The sequence below is a fragment of the Microtus pennsylvanicus genome, chromosome X, assembly GCF_037038515.1.
Source record: "Microtus pennsylvanicus isolate mMicPen1 chromosome X, mMicPen1.hap1, whole genome shotgun sequence".
In the NCBI taxonomy this organism is placed as follows: domain Eukaryota; kingdom Metazoa; phylum Chordata; class Mammalia; order Rodentia; family Cricetidae; genus Microtus; species Microtus pennsylvanicus.
The window spans coordinates 92,370,518-92,390,729 of record NC_134601.1 but is presented as its reverse complement, the minus strand read 5'-3'; the positions used below and the strand labels follow the sequence as shown (position 1 = coordinate 92,390,729).

Genomic DNA, 20,212 nt, shown 5'->3' with positions numbered 1-20,212 from the left:
TTCAAAGTATGTTATAAGCCCTGAAATTTGGGTTTCATAATTCCATATACTTATGCCACCAAAGATACCTGTTTTGATTTCGCCCTAACTATTTAAATACTATGAAACCCATTTTTAACTTGTGAGCTAACTCAGCCTGGCAGACTACAGAGTTCTCGTCCCTAGTCTAAAGATTTGGGCAAAAGTGAACCTAAGTTGAACCCTATACCTGAGGCGGCTTAGAAGCAACATGAGCATTATAGAAGGCAAAGTCTACAGTGTTGCCCTGGAAGTTCTGAAATCAGATGACAAAATTGCTTGGTGTGGAGACAAAATGGTCAGAAATAAAAGGGCCAAAAATAAAAAGCAAAATTTTTCTACTCTATAACAGGCCATAAGCATTCCCCAGGACTCTGGAGGGAGACTAATTCTTACTCCTTAATGAGGGAAGTCCAGCCTCCATCCGAGAACCTCAGGCTCTAGTCAAACCTAAGAAAAGGACAAATGGCCATAACTCTGCTCCTGGACTGTGGGGAGCTCAATGAAGCCCCTTTCTCTTTCAGGATTTATGAGGCCCTGAGACAATACAAGGTCCCATAGTCTCCATCTTGGTGAACAAACTTCATGTAATCTGATGTGGCAAGGAACCAAATTATGTTTTTAGCTACCAGCACTAATTTTTCAGGCCAATTCACCTCCGCTGGGGTTCAACCTTCAAGTCCCCAGGCTTCCTCATATGTATTGATGGTGAGTCCCAACACCTCAGTTTACATGCCTTTTAAACTGTATAACAGATACATATCTTTGCACTCATCCCTTTCTGGTCCTATCTAGCGGCACTATCTTCTTTGTAGGTAGAGCTATCCTCTATCTATGTTTCAGGCCCAATGAAACATCCTTGAGACTCTAAAGGCTCTTACGGTGCTTTTATCAACAAATCACTGTTAGGTTTTAGAGAGGAAGGAAGAGGAAAAAAGAGAGAGTCATAGCATCAAGTTGTGCTTCAGGCAAATGTCATTAATGCCAGCAACATGAAAACACAAGGTATCTTCTTTTCAGGTCACTTTTGAGGTGGTCAGAAGGTCAAGGTGTTGTACCACACAGAAGTAGTTAAAGGTTCCTTTATATTACCAAATAAGGTTCAATGACCCAATGTGTCCTGTAGCTTTATATAGGGACATGCACCTACAATGTTCTAATATATTCTTGTGTGAACGGTCAGATGGAGACTTCTGTAAAACAACAAGCCTGTTTAATATGTGACCTGAGGGACATGATATATGAGGCATATGGCTTGGTTAGGATAGACAGTGCTCAGTCTGCCTCTGTCTCCAGGCAGTGGATAGGTGGGTATGGTCTTGTCCAACTTACAACCCTTTCTATTTAGGCCCTGATTAACTGGAAAGCCTATTTTCAGAAATGATGGGTTTCCTGCTTATGTGGCATGACAATTTCCTGTCTGATCATGTCCCCAAAGTCTTCCCCAAAGACTCTACTATAGATACTTACATCACTCAACAAATTCCACCTAAAAGTATGGGATACCTCCACTTTTAGTGCTCACTAAAGATCCTAGCCCAGGGAATAGTACCACTCACAGTGGGCAGGTCTTCCTTTCTCAATTTCCTTAATCAAGATACTTCCCCACAGGCCTGACCAAGAGAGGCACCATTTCCAGGTGACTTTAGATCTCATGTTGACAATCGAAATTAACTATCACAAGCTCTTAACAATTTTTCTCTAAGGCTCCAATATACTTTAATTAATTAATACCTGGGGCGTGCTTGCACGGGCACGTGCACACACAAAAGTTTACAGTCTCTTATTGATAAGTTGCTACTTACTAGGCAATTGAGACCCTGTAACTTCCCATGCCACCCCTGTCTTGGCAGTTAAAAAAAAAGTCAGTCAGATTCTACAGAATGGTCCACGACCCAGGGGTCACAGTTTCTGATGTTTATACCTTCTTGGAACAGATACCCTACAGCACTTCCTGATTTTCAGTGTTAGAGTAAAAGGATGTTTTCTTTTCTATTCCTATCCATCCATACTCTGACTTCCTATTTACTTGCCAGTGGCAGAATTCTTCCTCTCAAGACCGTCTTACCTCGGAGCTTTAACAATAACCCCCACCCCTCTGAACAGGCCCTCTCTAGCCAAAGACTTATCTTCCCCTAAATTTCCCACTTAGAGTAACTTTCCTCAGGATGTACATGATCTATTAATCAACAACAGAAACTAACCCACTTACAATCTAAATCCAATCTTAGCTCTTTAAAAGTTAGCCTTGTATGGAAACATTTTCTTTTTTCAAAGCCTCCTAAGTCTCAACCAAAAAACAGGGTATTAAATTATCAAAGGATAAATAAAAACATTATTAAAAAGAAAAAAACAATCCAGTTCCTGGAACTTTATTAGCCTCAGGTCCAAGGAGCCTTTACAGATACCATAGTGATATTATTCTAACTGTGGGGACTCCTGCTGCCACACAACTAAGGACCTTCCTGAGCAGGGCAGAGTTTTGTAGAACTCGGTTCCCCAGTTTTACCATGAAGTTAAACCTCTTGATGAGGCCTAAAACGGATCAGAGGAAGAGTAAAAAGACTGGGTTCTTGTAATGGCATGGGCCTTAGCTATCCTAAAGTATGCACTTATGGACTCCCTGGTACTAGTTCGCCCTGACCTTACTACACCCCTTTCTCTGTAATGTACATGAGTAAAAGAAAGTAGCACTGTGAATATTAACAAACCTGTGGCCCAGCAGGTCCCAGTTGTTTATGTGATATCCTTCACATACACCCAGGCAAAGGACTAAAGTACCTACTAGTTTCAGTAGATATCATCACCAGACAGAGGACTCCTCACTAAAACAGAGGGGGCCTATTTCCCTCTTAGTTCCTCAGCCCCTATAATCTAACAATGGTCTGCCTTTCATTTCCAAAACCCCTCAGGAAGTGACTGAAGCTTGTAAAATTGAGCATTATGTAGCTTGGCTCCACCAATCTTCTGGAAATGTAGAAAGGGCTCATTTAACCCTTAAGAGATCTCTCTCTAAGCTGTGTTCAACACTCAATAGTCTGGCCTACTCTTCTCCCAAGTGCACATTTGTGATTTCACATGACTACCAATTCTACAACTCACCTCAGCTCCTTCAAAGTCCTTTGTAGTCATCCCTCCCTTCAGACAGACTCTGGAATAGATTCAGATATTCAGCATCTATTTCAGCATATTATCACTGAAGCAAACAATCAAGGCTGTCGCTGAGTACCAGAACAAGCACAGTGCAAGACTGAATCCATCTTCCAGAAATGGCTTTTCACATTAACCCTAGAGACTGGGTCTCTCTTAAGCCCTCCTCCCACAAAACAAAAAGCTACTCAATGCTATCAGAAATGGATTCTATCAAATCCTTCTTGTAGTAATAAGGAGCGGCAGCGGGGCTGCGTCCCCAAATCCCCAGCCGCCTGGCTCGGCTAGCTTATGCCCCAAATAATTACACGGACACTGTATTCTTTTAAACACTGCTCTGGCCCATTTCTAATCATCTGTGTAGCGCCCCTAGGTGCGCTTACCGGGAAGATTCTAGCCTAAGTCCATCCTGGGTCGGAGCTTCATAGCGTGCGTCTTCCCTGGAGCAGGTAGCATGGCGTCTCTCTCTGAGGTGTCTGCCCTGGAGAGGAGAGCTGCGGAGTCTGACCTCACTTCCTCTTCCTCTGGGCATTCTGTTCTGTTTACTCCACCCACCTAAGGGTGGGCCTATCCAATGGGCCTAGCAGTTTCTTTATTGCTTAGCCAATGAAATCAACAGATTGATATATTACACTCCCACATCACCTTCTAATGTCTCCAACTACACTAAAACTGCAAGGCCTATCACTATGCATTTTGGGGGGGGGCATAATTAAGACCGCTTCACCCACAAGAAGCTCAAAAAAGCTATTCTTGGGAGGCTCTTGGTTCTTGGAGATCTGTCCACTCTTCTAGAGAAACCTAAGACTCTTCCATGACATCCCCAGACCCCAGTAAGGAGCCAAGACTCACTAAGTCACTTTTCTGAGTTCTGCAATATACTTTTATAACCTTCTCTTCTCCTTCCTTTGCCATCTTACAGAATCCTACTCAGTTTAGAGAGTTCGTGTTAGACCAGTTTCTACAGGGAGACTTGTTCAACTATTCCTGGGCGTAGGTCATCATGTGCCTTGAATTATACTATATTGGGGCCTTTTCACTAGCATTTCACTCATAATCTCTATCTTAAAACCAACCCTTAACCCCCCTCCAAACCATTCCTTTGCCTTTCCTGAGTCCAAGGCACTGAAAATCTCACCTGGATATCATTCTTTTATCCAAATAGCCATGACTCTCCTGATGTTCTCTCTCCTGACCCTCCTCCCTTATATTTACACATCTCCTGGCCTGAAAATTTCCTCCCAGATCTCACAGGAAGGACTTGGACTCTTGACTCCTCTAGCACACTTCTTGTTTTTAACTTAGCTCTGGGACTGGTGCGTTCCTGGTCAAAAGCCACAAAGCTCTCAGGAAAGTCCAATGTTACCAACACCTGCCTCCCACCAACGAGGACTGATTTACTCTCCAAGCAATGTCACACTTCTGCCCTTGAACTCCTACAACTACTAGCTCCTCCCCTCCCCAGAATTCTCAAATCTCTTATGCTTTATAGTCTTACGACTGTATGACAGATCAGCAATGCCAAACAGGTCCCCAGATACGAATTCACTGCTTCACAGTTCGGAATCATTTCCAGAAGGGAAGAAATATTCACTCCCTTGTCCATTATTTGCCTTTGCTGATATGTCAAGGTTAGAGGAGAGGAAAAAATGGTCAAAATATGAAAAAAAGGTCAAAAATAAGAAGAAAAATTCACCACTCTTTAGTAGACAGATCCAAACTACTTGAAGCATAACCCAGTGATTTGTGATGTTTTATGCAAACAATTAGAGCCTAACTTATAATGGTTCCTTGAGGGAAAGGCACCTCAAATGGCTAATCTCAAGAAGGGCAAGTGGTGTTATAAATATTACTGCCACAAAATAACGAGTGCCCCTTGAACTCTTTTTAGATAGATCCCACACAAATGGCCCAGGAGGCAAGACTAAATCATTTCTCCCAACTGCTACAAAGGCCTCCATTCAGCGATTTTCATTCATATTCATCCACACCCCCTCAGAATTTGCCTACATGCTCTGGCCGCAGTATGTATTATGCTTTAAAACCTTTATAACGATTCTAGTCTGGTAAATAATTTTATACCCCACCCTCCACTTTAGGCTCATCATTTCCACCCTGATCTGTGGGTCTGATCTAGGTTCGGATACCTAAAAAGAAGATTCAAGTTCTGTTTCCACCTCTCACTTTCTCGGCTGTATGTCATTTTAAGACTCTTAGTTCATTGTGTCTACTGTCAGATAGATACGACTCAACTGTCAAGAGTGCTTCTCAATCCCAAGTTCAATATACAGATCACCAACTTCCTACTAGATAGTTACAACTCAAGATTGTCCAGATATCAGACTCAACACCTGGGCTCAGCCTCAGACTATGTTGGCCGTCTGCCTTCTCTAGCCCTTCCCCAAGGGCTGCTCACTCCTCCAGTTTGCATTGCTCATCTCAGTGAAGAACGCCACCCTCCACTTGGTTTCACAAGAATACTCTTGTCGCTGGAAGCAAAGTAGAACAAGATATATCATGACAGCTTCTCTGCTATCATTAGCAACAGGTTTTGTCTCACAATCTAATCCTATGCAGCCTGTAATTCCGTACATCTCTACTGGCAGACATACAGGTAAAGTCATCGTGACAGTGACTGCAGGTATCACCTAACATCCAATTCTTTCTCTTCTTCGTGTCAGAAATCCCAGTCACAAGTTTTTGGTGTAAACTTTGCCAAGCAATGTAAATTATAGCGTCATTTAGTCTCCACTGCAGATCAGAGCAGTCATAGTGCAGGTTTTCAATGACGTGCAAGGAAAAGTATCAAATAGGACTTGGGAGAAGATACCTTCATTCTTTTCCTCCTCTTCTGTTCTTCTAAAGTGTGGGTATTAGTAAGTTTCTGGAGCTTCAGCACTTCCTGGACCAGGAAGAGTAGCATGCTATGAATGCTGGAACAGAGGAATCTTAAAAGACTCCCTGAATCTGCTCTACTAGCCCACGGATGCTTATCTCCTCACTTCTTGTGTGGAAAAATAAAACTCTCTGTGTTTGAAGCCAATGAAGATGCATCTCTGTAGCTGATAGCAGGATCGAATACTGTTAAACTTACAGTAAGCTGGTCATTTCATTTTGTCTATACAAAGCATACTACAAACCCAAATGCTATGACTTGCAGTGTCACAAGGATTCGACAAGGAATTCATCTATAAGAAATAACTCTGTCGTTTTCTTTAAAGCAGAAGCAAAATGAGCATTGGGCAATGGGAAGTGCAGAACCCTTGGAATGGACAGTATCAGTATACAGTATCTACAGAGAATTTTTTAAAGATTTAAAGTTAAAGTATATTTTGTTACCACTATGCACCAGCAACATAAGCAACTGCAATACAAAACAATCTTCCCTTTAAAAGGTGTGTAGCTGGTCAAAATATTAAAACAATGGTTGTTTTGACACACATATGTATAGTATATACATGTGTGTGTATGTATGTATTTCAAACTACCATCTTTAATTACTCATCCTTTTCTTTTTTTATTTTTATTTATTTATTTATTTATTAAAGATTTCTGTCTCTTCCCCGCCCCCGCCTCCCATTTCCCTTCCCCTCCCCCAATCAAGTCCCCCTCCCTTGTCAGCCCAAAGAGCAATCAGGGTTCCCTGCCCTGTGGGAAGTCCAAGGACCACCCACCTCCATCCAGGTCTAGTAAGGTGATCATCCAAACTGCCTAGGCTCCCACAAAGCCAGTACATGCAGTAGCATCAAAAACCCATTGCCATTGTTCTTGATTTATTTGGTTTCTAGCCATTAATAAAGGACATTGAGCCTATAATTAGTGATCCTAGAGAAGCTAAATAAGGAGAACCCAAAGAAAAACATATAGGCATCCTCCTGAATATTAACCTTCAGCAGGCGATGAAAGGAGACAGAGACAGAGACCCACATTGGAGCACTGGACAGAAATCTCAAGGTTCAAATCAGGAGCAGAAGGAGATGGAGCACGAGCAAGGAACTCAGGACCGCGAGGGGTGCACCCACACACTGAGACAATGGGGATGTTCTGTTGGGAACTCACCAAGGCCAGCTGGCCCGGGTCTGGAAAAGCCTGGGATAAAACCAGACTTGCTGAACATAGCGGACAATGAGGACTGCTGAGTACTTATGCTTTTCTAACATGCTACTTTACGGGAAAGTCATTGTTCCCTCCATGGTGGTCAGTTTCTGTTAAACCACCTGGAAAAATGTACCCTCAACTGACAAACTGCCTCCATCACATTGCCTATAGGCATGCCTGTGGGGAATTTTCTTGATTAATCACTGGTATGGGAGGGCCCAGCTCACTGTAGGTGGTGCCACTCCTAGGTTGGTGGTTCAGCGTTGTGTTAAAAAAAGCAAGTTGAGTGTGCCATGGGGAGTAAATTATTCTGCAGAGTTCCTTCAGTTCTCCACCTCCAGGTTCTCGCCATGAGTTTCCGCTTTGGCTTCCCACAATAATGAACTATAACCTGTAAGCCACATCAACCTTTTACTTACCCAGGTTGCTTTTGGCCAGTGCTTTATGAGAGCAACAGAGAAGCAAACTAGGACACTCCCACACACAAACAGAATTAACTACGTATGCTCATTTGCTTCTTTCATTTTATTAAGGTTCAGAATCATTAAAGGTATTTCTAGATGCGTTTATAAAATCCACAATTCCTCTTGTACTCTCTGTTTTGGATTTTAAATGTGGGTTTGAAATAAACAGTGAGACCACAGTGATTATGAAGACAAAGAAACAGAACATGACATTTCTGTTACTCTATATGATCAACTCGGGAAATTCGTTTGTGTTTTTAAATCTTAAAGAACAAGACAAAGCTAGGTATAGGGTATAATATCTTTGTTCCATGGCACACAGGTGATAACTCTGAATTCATATTTCTTTAAAATAGAAGTGCATTGTTCATTTCCATTAATTGTTTTAAAATTAAAGAACAAATTATGAAAATGAAGAATAGCACTGAACATTGCATGATTATTACTGAATATAATTTTGTCATAAAGAAGAAAATATTAAAAATTGATTTATCTGGGTGGTAGAGGTGTAGACCTTTAATCCCAACATTAAGGAGACAAAGGCTGGTAGATCTCTGTGAGTTCAAGGTAAGTTTGGTCTACAGAGTGAGTTCCAGGACATCCAGAACCATACAGTGAAACCCTGTCTCAAAAATTTTTTGATTCATTCTAGATACCATACCAAATTTCCAGATCATTAATATTATACTTAATTTTCTTGGAAGATTAGAAATCAAAGCTAACTGACTGAAATGCTAACTAAAATCAAATCTCTATTACCTACACTAGTGGTTAGGAGTCCAACCCAAATCATTCAGATCATTGATTTTTATATGAAATACACGTGTATGTATATAGTTATTCTTTGTTCTTTCTAACTCAAGTCTCATCCATCTGAGTGCCTCAATAGGTAATAAAAAGTAAAAAGACAAACCACTTACAAATTATACTGGCAACACTCCTTTCATCATATACATCATCCTACCATTATCCTCATGAGCCAAACCATCATTATCTCTAATCTGAACTACTGAAATAGCATCTTCACAATTCTTGTCCTTACCCCACTATCATCTAGTCTTCAGATAAAATATAAGTCAGATCAGGACCCTCATCAACTCAAAAGCTTTCAGTGTCTCATCTCAGTCATAAAAAAAATCCCCATATCATTTATTGATCTATTTTTCTTTTCTTTCTGATTTCATCCAACATTTTTTTCCACTTACTAATTCCTTACCTGCTGTATTTTGTTTCTTAAATAAGCCAGTTATATTTTCTTCTGGTTGGTCCTTATATCTAGCATGCTCTTCTAAATATGCATATGGACCTTAAGTTCTTTCATATTTTTATTTAATTGTTCCTTAACCATAAAGGGTTTAACTGATCTAATATATCATCCCATTCTCATCTCTGTTCTGTTTTCCTGAGTGCTCAACACATCTTGTCATATTATATACTATTTTGTGTGACTGGTTTGTTATCCCCCATCAACTTACTAGACTGTAAACTTCCTAAGCATAATTTGTAATATATTTTCGTTCATTGCTCTTTTCTGTAACACATCTATGCAAATTCATAGCAGATAGCCTAACATTTTTTAAGTAAATCAGTGTCTACAATAACACCTTGAAAATAAAGGTACTTCTATTCATGGATAAGAACAATAAGAAAGGCATAAAAATCAGGCCCTTAATCGTAGACTTGTGACTCTACACAGAATGTTATTTTCATTCTAGACATAATCTGTATTTCAGTGACAACTATCATTTCCGGAGGAAGCTATAAATCGGCGTACTGAACAATTTATCATCCAACATGAACTCACAGTTAAACATCCTGCATCCACTAAAAGACAGCAATTTCCGTAAACTCTTCAACAATATCTTATGAGTTACATGGTAACACGTGAGTTAATTTACAGCTCTCAAATGTGGGGAAAAATTCAATGTGTAGTGTAAATAAAAGGGCCATATTACAAAATGGTGACTACATATTACTCCCCATTTTTCTCTCACAATCTTTACTAGTTTACTTTTTTTTATTTAAAAAGGTTTTCATACAATATATTTTGATCATATCCTTCCCCTCCCCCAACTCCTCTCAGACACTTCCCAACTCCCTACCCACCCAAATTTATGTTTTCTCTCCCTCCTCAACAAAAACCACAAAAAAGAAAATAAAACAAACAGAAAAATAAAACCTGCACAGATTCAAACCAAACAAAATTCCAGCACTGAGAAGGAAATTTGGAAATAGACTTCTACCCCTAACCAAGAAGCTTAAGTTGACACCTGCTGGGAAAGAGAAAATCCATTTTTTTCCAGTAGAGCATCACTGGGCATATCAATACCAATCCAGAGCAAGTCCTGTGCCCAGGAATAGTTAGTTGGTTTACTAGTTAACTTTTTTTTTTTTTGGTTTTTCAAGACAGGGTTTCTCTGTGGTTTTGGAGCCTGTCCTGGAACTAGCTCTTGTAGACCAGGCTGGCCTCAAACTCACAGAGATCCGCCTGCCTCTGCCTCCTGAGTTCTGGGATTAAAGGCATATGGCACCAATGCCCAGCTACTAGTTAACTTTTATCCAACATTTACAGGAAGGAGTGTTGGTGGTCATTAATAATCTTATTTGAGAGAGAGAAATATTCCCAACAGCAAACACCATGGTAAAGACTAAACGTTTTCTGCCTCCCTGGCTAAAATAATAGTATATCACCCTCTATCAAGTGGCTAGGTAAATGCCACCACTTGGTGGTGGTTTTTCGAGACAGGGTTTCTCTCTGTAGCAGTCTGGCTGTACTGGAACTTGCTTTGTAGATCAGGCTGGCCTCAAACTTACAGAGATCCGCCTGCTTCTGCCTCCCAAGTACTGGGATTAAAGGCGTGCACCACCATGTTCAGCTGGTAAATGCTTTTATCATAGAATAGCCATCACTTTGGTCCCCTAAAATCTTACTGAGTTTTTTTCCTCACCAAGCAACCTTTAATCCCATAGTGATATGCGAATATGTCATTGGCTTCTTTTAAAATTGGGAAAAGTTCAAATTCTCCATCAATTTAATCTGTCTCCAGCACATGGTTGTGAGTCCTGACATGCCAATCCTTTTGGAAGAGGAGGGAACTCTCGCCCAGCCCCAGCTGCCACAAAGGACAGAACTTGCATGGAATTTTTCAGGCAACTGTTACAGCATTTGCTCCTACTGGAGAGTCTTTCCCTGATTCATTCTTTTCTACCTTCCTCAGCGCCATCTGAAACAGTAATTGGCCGAATGCTAAGGAAGGACAGTGAAGGAGAGTCAGGAGACTCCAATTTACCTCCAAAGAGTTTGTGGCCTTGAGCAAATCTGTTCCATTCTCTGTGTCCTTTGGTGTGCTGGCTAGACTCCAAGGACTCTAATATCTTTACCTGCTCTCACTTTTACTGGTTCTACAAACATTTGATTTAGCCTTGTGAGTCCCCAGGGAAGGAGAGAGTTCTGGGGAAAGGAACTAGGTAAGCCCTTGTATTTAATGACAGAAACTAGCTGCCTTTAAGAACTACTGAAAGAGGAGAGCCTGAGAAAACCCCAAGGAAGAGAGAAGGGGAGTTCCCTTGCATACATTCCTAGCCCACAGCAGATTCTCTCCTTCCTTTAAGAGTAGAAACAAAAAAAGGAGTTCAAGATCAATTTTTGTGTGTGTGTGCCCAATTGCTTCGGGCTCTCTTGCTTTTGCTGCAGATTGTGGGTGGCAGTGCAGAAGTATGTGCTGACACCGGCACCAGCGCCTGCTGACCCAACCCAACTGCCCTCCAATACCCCCTGTCAGTACTGAATACAAAGTCATTGTGGCCTTCCAGTCCCCAGTGCCCCTAACCAGACTTGGACTGGCCCTGGCTGATTCAGAGAAGCCTCAAGATTCGGGCACCACTTCCTCTCTGCAAAGGGAAGTCATTTCAAGGTCTCCAGGTATAAAAGGGATCACCATGGCATAAAATGAGCTGAAGATGATACTAAACACACACCCACACATACAAACAAAAGCACACACTCCTTCCATCGGTGGGGGGTCTCCTTGTTGAATTCCCATTTAGAGGATGAGGGTTTCTGTAGCATCTCTCCTTGACAAAGCCCTAAATGTGGACTGGGTGAGACCATCCCAGGCAAGGATGCTTTGCAGGTCTTTCCCAGATAGCTTCCACCTGGGTGGTTCTGGGCCCTAGAGCTGGCTAGGGGTGACAGGTACACACAACCTAGTTAAGGAGGTCATGCAGCTATCCTATAAAGCTCTCTACAATTCTTGGTTCTGTGGCTGCTCCCCTCAACCCCTTGCCAGCCTGCTTTCATCCTGAGAGTTTTACTGTAAGACCCTTGCCTCTTTGGCATTCCAGGTGTTACCTGGGATGCTCTTGGCCACTTCATCAATCCCCCAGTTTGAGCCTACCCCAGCCTGGGAGGGCGGCAGAAATGTCTGGGGGAGGGGGGATGGGAGGGGTCTTTACAGGTCTGTCAGGCAAGCAGAGACTCCTAAAATGGCTACAGGAAGCTCATTGGTGTCTGAAGGACAGTGGCGAGGGCGGTGGGCAGAGGTATGGGGGCTCCTGGTGTGGAGGTTAATTTGAGGGGTTTGCGGTTGGATTGGAGGATTAGGGCTCATGCAGGGAAAACTAGAGCTACGTGCACTCACCATTCCCGATCCGCCTCTAATCCACTGCATGGTGTCCACAAAGTCCAGCTTCTGTGAGGCCGGGCGGCTGGCGCGGGTTGTCGCGGGCTCACTGGGAGGTAGGGCTGGGCTGGAGGAAGCGAGAGCCCCAGCGCCCCCTCCGCCTCCCCTCCTCCACGGCTCTACAGCCGAATCCCCTCAGCCTGACCTAGCCTTCAGTTAGGTTGTTTCTTGCCGGCGTGCGGGCTGTGCTTCTCCACCCTGCGGCTTCCCAGGGGGCTTGACAGGAAGGAAACACGCAACTGGGGGAGGGGGTCCCAGTGAGCCGCCTTTGTCTTCCTCCAAGGCTTGCAAACTGAGGGGTTGGATGCAGGCGAAAATATAGGGGGAATAACCTCCGCCAAGGGTAAGGCAGCTGCCACCCCTGCCTGCCCTCCTGCTGCTCTCGATTTATATGCAGTTTATTGTGGGGCTTCCCAATTATGTTGACTCAGCGGAAAGTCTTCTCCAAAGTTGCAAAAGGTGTTGGGACAGTCTCTGAATATTAAGATCCTGGCCCACTGAAACCATGCCAGTGACTTCTCACGCCTCTCTCCCTAAGCCCTTCTTCTGTATATTGTCCTGGTGCCCTCTCTCTAGTGTCTAATCTCTTGCGCTTTTATCTGCATTACTTTCACTTCTCAGAATAACCGTGGAAAAGCAAGCATCATTATCTCCATTGTACAGAAAAATAAAAGGCGGTTTGAAAGAGGGAAGGAACCTGTATATGGTCACATAAAAAATAAAGCTCTGACTTTACCCTCTGCAGCAGCTTTCCAAACTTCTTTCAGCTCACTGTGTTCTCTCCCCCCACCTCTCTTTCACACACACACACACACACACACACACACACACACACACACACACACACACACACACCATTCCAGTAGTCTCCTTTGTATCTTCAGGAATATAGTGGGGAGTCTAAATGATGGATGAATTTTCCCTTTACTTATTTGGATGAGAATGATAAAAACGTTTATCAACAGAAACTGCCCACCTTTTCATGACGCCAACTCTGGGCAATGAAACCTAGGCCTGCCCTTTTACATCTGCTGAGAGTTGAGGTTGTCAGCTCCAATCACACCCATTATTATTCTGTCTCATCTTCCATAACTCTGTGAGGTGAACAAAATGGAGTTTCCATTACTCCTTCTGTTATATGCATGTACACTGAAAACTGAAAGACATCTCTGCCCAAAGTAACACAGAAAAACAAGAATCCAGGGTTCCTGGCTTGCCCCATAATATAGGTTGTACTGGTTGCAGCTGCAGTAAGATAGAATTTAAAAGTGTGATATTAGAAAGAAGCTCCTGGAGGATATCGTCATGAAGCCATCACTAGCATGGTACACACATAGACTTTTTGACCTCTCCTTAGTAAACTGCTCATTTTATCCAACTCACTGTTTGGAGCAGTCACAGTTGGCTGAAGACTAAAGCTTTGCTTTGACCCCAGGCACTGGAGGCACACAAACAGAAGTGGAAGCTCAGTTGCCCTTTGCCTGGGAATCTTGAATTAAATGGGGCTTGGTTTGAATAACCTATCAGTTTTCTCCCAAGTCTGGAAGTCCAGGGATCAGTGATTCTACAGTGTCTCATCATTTCTCACCCATGGGTCTTCATTTGTGCTGTGTCTTAGATATGCCTTGCCTGCCAGCCAGCTTGTCTGCCAGCTCATTGAGATTATCATGATTCTGTTAAGAGATGCAAATGGCTGTGCAACCTGTTGGAAGCTTCCCACGAATGCCATCAGAGATGAGTCCTATCTCACTCCCACTTAATATTGTCAGTTGAGAGGGATAACTTTTATTTCCTGGTTGTACAGATAAAATTGTCCCTACTGATGACAAAATTTTAGGTTGAAGTCCAAACCCTTAATACTGCGAACTGTTATTGTATTTGGATGTAGGGTCTTTAATGGTGTAAATAGGTTAAAATGAAACCATTAGGGTGGGCCTTTATCCAGCATATTCAATGACTCAATTTTCTGGCTCTCAAGATTATAAGAAAATTAAGTTCTGATAAGCTACTAATCTGTGGTTCTTTGGTTATGGTAGCCATAGCTAATGAGTGAGCTGGATATATGTATATTTTTCTATCTAGTCATTTAACTGGAATTATATTTATTTTTAATCTTCAATATTTTGAAAGAGGCAATAATAAGTTCCTGACCTTGGTATTTTCTACAACACTGAGTGGCACATAAAATGTACAACTGCTTGATTTTAGTTTTTATTTTACTGTTATTGTTTGTGTGTGTGGTGTGGTGTGTGTGCGTGTGTGTGGTGTGTGTACATGTGTGTGGCTGAGTGGAATTGGGAGTAGGGAAAAACACCTCAAACCTATGACTCCGGATAGTGCATGAAGTACAGTAGGAGAAAAAAGTGGTAAAATTGGGAGTACAAAAGGAGCTAAATATGGAAGCACACACCTGTATTCCCAGTGCTTGGGAAGAAGAAACAGAATTGCCACAACTTTGACACTAGCCCAGTCTATAAAGCTATAATCCAGCTAGGATTACATAATACGATTTTACGAAACTCAACTGCTAAAGACATCATGTACTTATGTCACAGAACTTGGAGCTATCAAGCTGTGACTGACCTGAATGCTTCATTTCACTGGCTAGCTTTTATAAATGCTGGAAGGTGCTATGTACGCTACTAGAAGAGCAAAGTGATCACCAGTTTTACCCAGCTTTAAGCCCTGTGACTTAACAACAATGATTGACCTGGAAAGACTCATCCGCGAGGACAGTAATGATACAAACATCATGGGGGTAACCAACAACCTTCTGATTGTACTTCAATCCCACTACAGAGGATTGGCACCATTAAAGTCCAAGAAGCTGTGGTTAAACATGTCATTAGTCCCAGAGGAAAACCTCCTACTGTTATTTTGCGAAATGGACATAGTATTAAAGCATTCCTAATATGATGATTAACAGAGACCAACAACTGGCCAAGTTACAAAGATACTGTGGAATATTACCATCTAAGACTATATAACTATATGACACCCTCACCTTCAAAAGGTCAGACACACGATAGAAGAGAAAGAAAAAGGAGTGCAAGAGCCAGAGTCTGTGGATGAATATAGTGTCCTATGGGATCAACAGGGCAGCTGCCCATGTGAACTCACAGAGATTGTGACAGTATGCATAAGCCCCATGAAACCGCAAATCAAACCAAATCCCAAGATGAGGGGAGGCAGGCTTGAATCCCCACCCGTAGCTGAAGAGTTATTGGCTGTTGACAGCTGTGGGGAGGGGGTGGTCCATTTTCTTTAAGAGTATATCCCCTGATAAGTTGACCATGTTCCAGTGGAAGGCCACAAATCCAAGAACATACATGCAGCACAGATTCGACTTGAAGAATGAAAACAAAGGTGGGTGGTTCTAGGAGGAGTTCAGAAGGGAATTAATATGATCAAAATATATTACATGAAATTATTATTAAAGAATTACTGATTTTTAATTTAAAACATTTTTTAAATTGGCTATAAACAGGATTATTTTGAGGGTACAAGGCTGGTGAAGCCAGGGGACCTTTAAGGGGAGATAGTCTACAGCTTTCGCCAGATTCTTTTAGACATTTTTATGTGAACTTTTAACATTCATAAAAGCAAACAGATTCGTGAACTCTCATTTACCCTTCTGGCATTTACCTCCCAGAAAGATTTTCAAGAAAATCCACATAAATTTGTTATGTAGCAGGTTTCATTCAAAATTAAAACTTTCCAGAAAATCCATCTTTGAGGGAAACTTCTTAAGGCATACAATGAAAAAGCCAAATGAAACAACAGGCTAGTGTAGACTAGGATGCTTACAAGGAGGTGAATGAAGCAACAGGATACTTTGTGAAACAATAACATGTCCTGCAAGAAAACTCATTAAGATGGGACATAACACAAATATCTTCAGGAGGTTCCTGAAACTGACCAGATCCACTAGGCCCTTCCCTCCCCCCCCCATACCCCCAAAAGTATAAAAGCATTAACCATGGCTGAAAGTCTCTTTGCAAACTGAGGTGCTTAGAAGAGGCTAAGAATGAACAGCATGGAAAAGAAAAACCAAATGAACCAAGCAGGCCAAAAGAAGCAGGGACCAACCAAGCTGCCCAGAAAAAGCAAAGACCAGCGGAGCTGCTTAGAAGAGGCCCAGATCATCTGAGCCACTGGGATAAAACACTCTCCAACCTGTTAAGGTGCTTGCAAATTGTGCAGTGTACCCCAGGTTTCTGACTTGAGTGAACTCTCACCCATCAGGGAATGCACTTTTTGTGATGGCAGATGGTCCGATCATGTAAGCAATCCCCCTCACCCAAGTTTCTGTAAGTAATCCCAATAAAACTCATTAGTTCACCAAGTTGGACTTTGGTGGTATCATGCTTTGATCAGTTCCCTATCTGGGGTGAATAAACCACAGATATTCATGTCTCCCCAGGCGTAGCATCACTCAACAGTATCTTATCTTTTTAGTCTCAAATCAGTCTAGGAGTCTCTCAAAGATTTAAACATATCACACTGTAAATGAAGCTGAAGTTGATAGTTAGCATCACCAATTTTCCACGTCTCCAAATCCTGTTTTGTTATATCAGGTATGTTATAACCAACTGCAACTAATAGATGCTTCTGATGACAAAAAAGACATAGGTGCCCCATTATTAAAAGATACCAAGGTATAGAACAATCAAATGTAACATATTATGCTGAATTGGATTTTTTATGGCCTGAATATTTATATTTCCTCAAAATTCACATGTTGAAATCCTAGACTTGAAGGTCATGCATGGTATCTGGAGGGGGAGTCCTTTGGAAACTGATTTGTTCATAAGATTAGAGGCATTGTGAAAAGGAATGTGTCTTTATGATACAACTCAAATTATTTTTTCACTGTCTCACCAGGAGCGGTGACAAGCAAGCCAGAAAGTAGACTTCACGAGAAAATGAATGTTCCACATCTTAATCTTTGGCATCCCAACCTCTAGAAATATAAGTGAAAGATTTCTGTTGTTTATAAGTTCACTCAAAATTGTTATATACATTGCTATTTATTCTTACAATTCATAAATTCAAGTTTATACGGTCAAGCACAGTGTGCTAAGCACAGATGCTGTTTTAGTGAACATGATGGACACAGTCTGTGTACTCATTGCTATTCAATAGAAAAATAAAAAAGGTAAATAACAGCACAACTATAGACAGGGAGAAGCATGATGAAAGAGAAAGAATTTTTCAAAAGCTGCAATATGACATTTTAAATAATGTCTAAAGGCCCAAATCAAGTCAGCCATATAAAAGGCAAGGGGAAAGTATTCTACGCATAGAAAATAAATATATATATACACACGTTTAAACAACTAGACTGTCTTGTGAAGTCTCAGGTAGTAGAAGCACAAAAGGCTGGAAGCTAAGAGATAAAAGGAAAGTTCTAAGAGACAAATTTGACAGAATCTAGGCCATGTAAACCATTGAAGGGCATGGAAAGAGAATTTGGACTTAGGGCTGACAAGATGGCTAACTAGATACTGCTAAGTCTGATGAACAAAGTTTAATCTTGGGGTCCCACAGGATGGAAACAGAGAACCAATTCCTGTCAGTTTCCCTCTGACATCCAAAAAGACCATAGCACAAGAACACACACAAATAAGCAGAGTAAAAACATCTTTTAAATAACAACAACAAAAAACGGGTGAGGTCTGCCTTCCAAATGCTTCCTTTGGGGCACAAGTGCCATTGCTCCCACAGAGCACTAGGGAAGCAGGAATATTAAACATTCAGGGGTCTCTCCTCAAAGGAAGAATGACCTGTTTTTTTGCCCAGAAGGCTGGGAGTGAATACCATTGACATCACTGATCTGGTGACCTTTATGCTATCTGTGAAGGCAGACCTCACCTACCTTCTGTTCTAGAGGCAGACCTCATTCAAATTACCTAGAATGTTGATCACAAATTCTTCCTTCCCTAGGTCATTATTTAAGCTCGAAGTTAATAGAACCCATCCTTAGAGAAGATATCACATGTACCGCTGACTTCTATGCCAGAGACCACACTAGATTCTGGGCTTTTTAACTATAGAACCCACCCTTTATGTACTTTGCAAAGGACTTGTTACATAGTCACACCTTAAGCTATATTATACGCCTGCAATTGAAATGACTGTTGCCTAGAAACCTGGAATGGAATGAGTATTGTCTGAAAACTTTCCCCCAAATTGTACTCTGTTTTAAATATGCTGAAAATGAGCCACTGACGTCAGATTCTTCAAGTCTGATCCTAGGTGACAAAGTTAATCTCAATCGACTTTGCATTCTTACATCTTCATGGAGGATAAGTAGGTGTGGCCTTTTTGGAGGTGTGTCACTGGGTGTGGGCTTTGAGGTTTCAAATGCCCACACCAAGCCAAGCCACCCTCATTTCCACCACCTGTTGCCTGCAGTAAGGATACAAAGCTCTCAGCTAGTACTCTAGCTCCATGCCTGTCACCTTCTCCCATGATGATCATGGACTAAGCCTCTGAAAAGAAGCAAGCCCAAGAGTTGTCTTGGCTATGGTGTCTCTTCAGAGCAGCAGAACAGTAACTAAGACAGATGGTGTCTATTGTTGATAGTCAGGTATGATTTTGGAGGCAGCGAAGAGATGAATCCTATTTTCTGATCTAACCAGTTAGTCTGTCTTTTTACTGGAAGAATTGAGACCATTAATACTGAACAATGTATATTAATTCATGTTGTTTGTTATGGTATTGTCTCCTTACCGAGCTTTTGGCTGACTTGTCTGGGATTATATATTCCTTGCACCCCCTTTGATATTGTTAATTTTATCTTTGTGCCTAAGTGTCCCTTCTAGTATCCTCTATAAGGCTGACTTTGTGGACATAAATTCCTCAAATCTGCTTTTACTCATAGTAATTTTTCCTATCTCCTTCAATTACAACTGACAGTTTGGTTAGCAATAGTAGTTTGGGTTAGCATCTGTGGTCTTTGAGAAATTTTAGATCACTAGTTCAGGGTCTTCTGGTTTTCAAAATCTTCATTGAAAAGTGTTATTCTAACGGGACCACCTTTATACGTGACGTCACTGTTGTCTTTCACAGGTTTTCAATATCCTCTCTTTCTTCTATACATTTAGTGTTTTGATTATTACATTATATATTAATTTTGTTCTCTAGTCCTATCTATTATGTGGTATGTATGCCTCACATCCTAATAGGCTTATGTTTTGTCAGAGTAGGTAATTTTCTTTTATGCTTTTGTAGGCAATCTTTTCTGTGTCTTTTACCTGAGTTTTATTTTCTATACCTATAATTTATAGGCTTAGTCTTTTTACAGTGACCAAATTTTCTTTACGTTCCATTTTATTTTTTTCTTTCTTGTTTATTTGTTTTTGCTTTTCTATTTAACATTTCCTTTGACTGAGTGATCCATTTCCTCAGTGTTGTCTTTGAGATCTGGTATTCTCCTTATACCATTTGATCCCATCTATTGGTAGCATTTTTCTCTGAGCTCCTGGTTTTACTTGCTGAGTTTGTAATTTCACGTTTTATTTCATTTTGTTTTTTCTTCAGAGACTCAATTTTCATGTATTCAATTGTTTTTTTTATTTCATTTAAGTGTGGGGTTTTGTTCTTGCTGTTGTTGTTGTAGTTGTTGTTGTTGTTGACACACGGTTTCTCTGTGTAGCTCTGGCTGTCCTGGAACTCACTCTATAGAGCAGGCTGGCCTCGAACTCACAGAGATCTGCCTGTCTCTGCCTCCCGAGTGCTGGGGTTAAAGGCGTGTGCCACCACCACCAAGCTTGTTTGTATTTTTGCATTTCTCAT

General features: G+C 41.4%; 1 protein-coding gene across 5 annotated transcripts in view; it reads right to left on the bottom strand.

Annotated features, from left to right (window-relative positions):
* Arhgef9 (Cdc42 guanine nucleotide exchange factor 9) overlaps positions 1 to 20,212 on the bottom strand; it is a 303,108-nt gene that overhangs the window by 148,401 nt on the left and 134,495 nt on the right. Inside the window, exon 1 of one of the 5 annotated variants that reach the window (XM_075958731.1) lies at positions 12,371 to 12,989. The exons of 2 other annotated variants lie outside the window; for them this stretch is intronic. In XM_075958731.1, coding sequence (XP_075814846.1) covers positions 12,371 to 12,400 — 30 coding nt within the window. In that variant the 5' untranslated portion in view covers positions 12,401 to 12,989. Of the gene's footprint in view, positions 1 to 12,370; positions 12,990 to 20,212 lie in introns of those variants that run through there. 2 more of the 5 variants (XM_075958743.1, XM_075958745.1) reach the window with 2 other exon arrangements.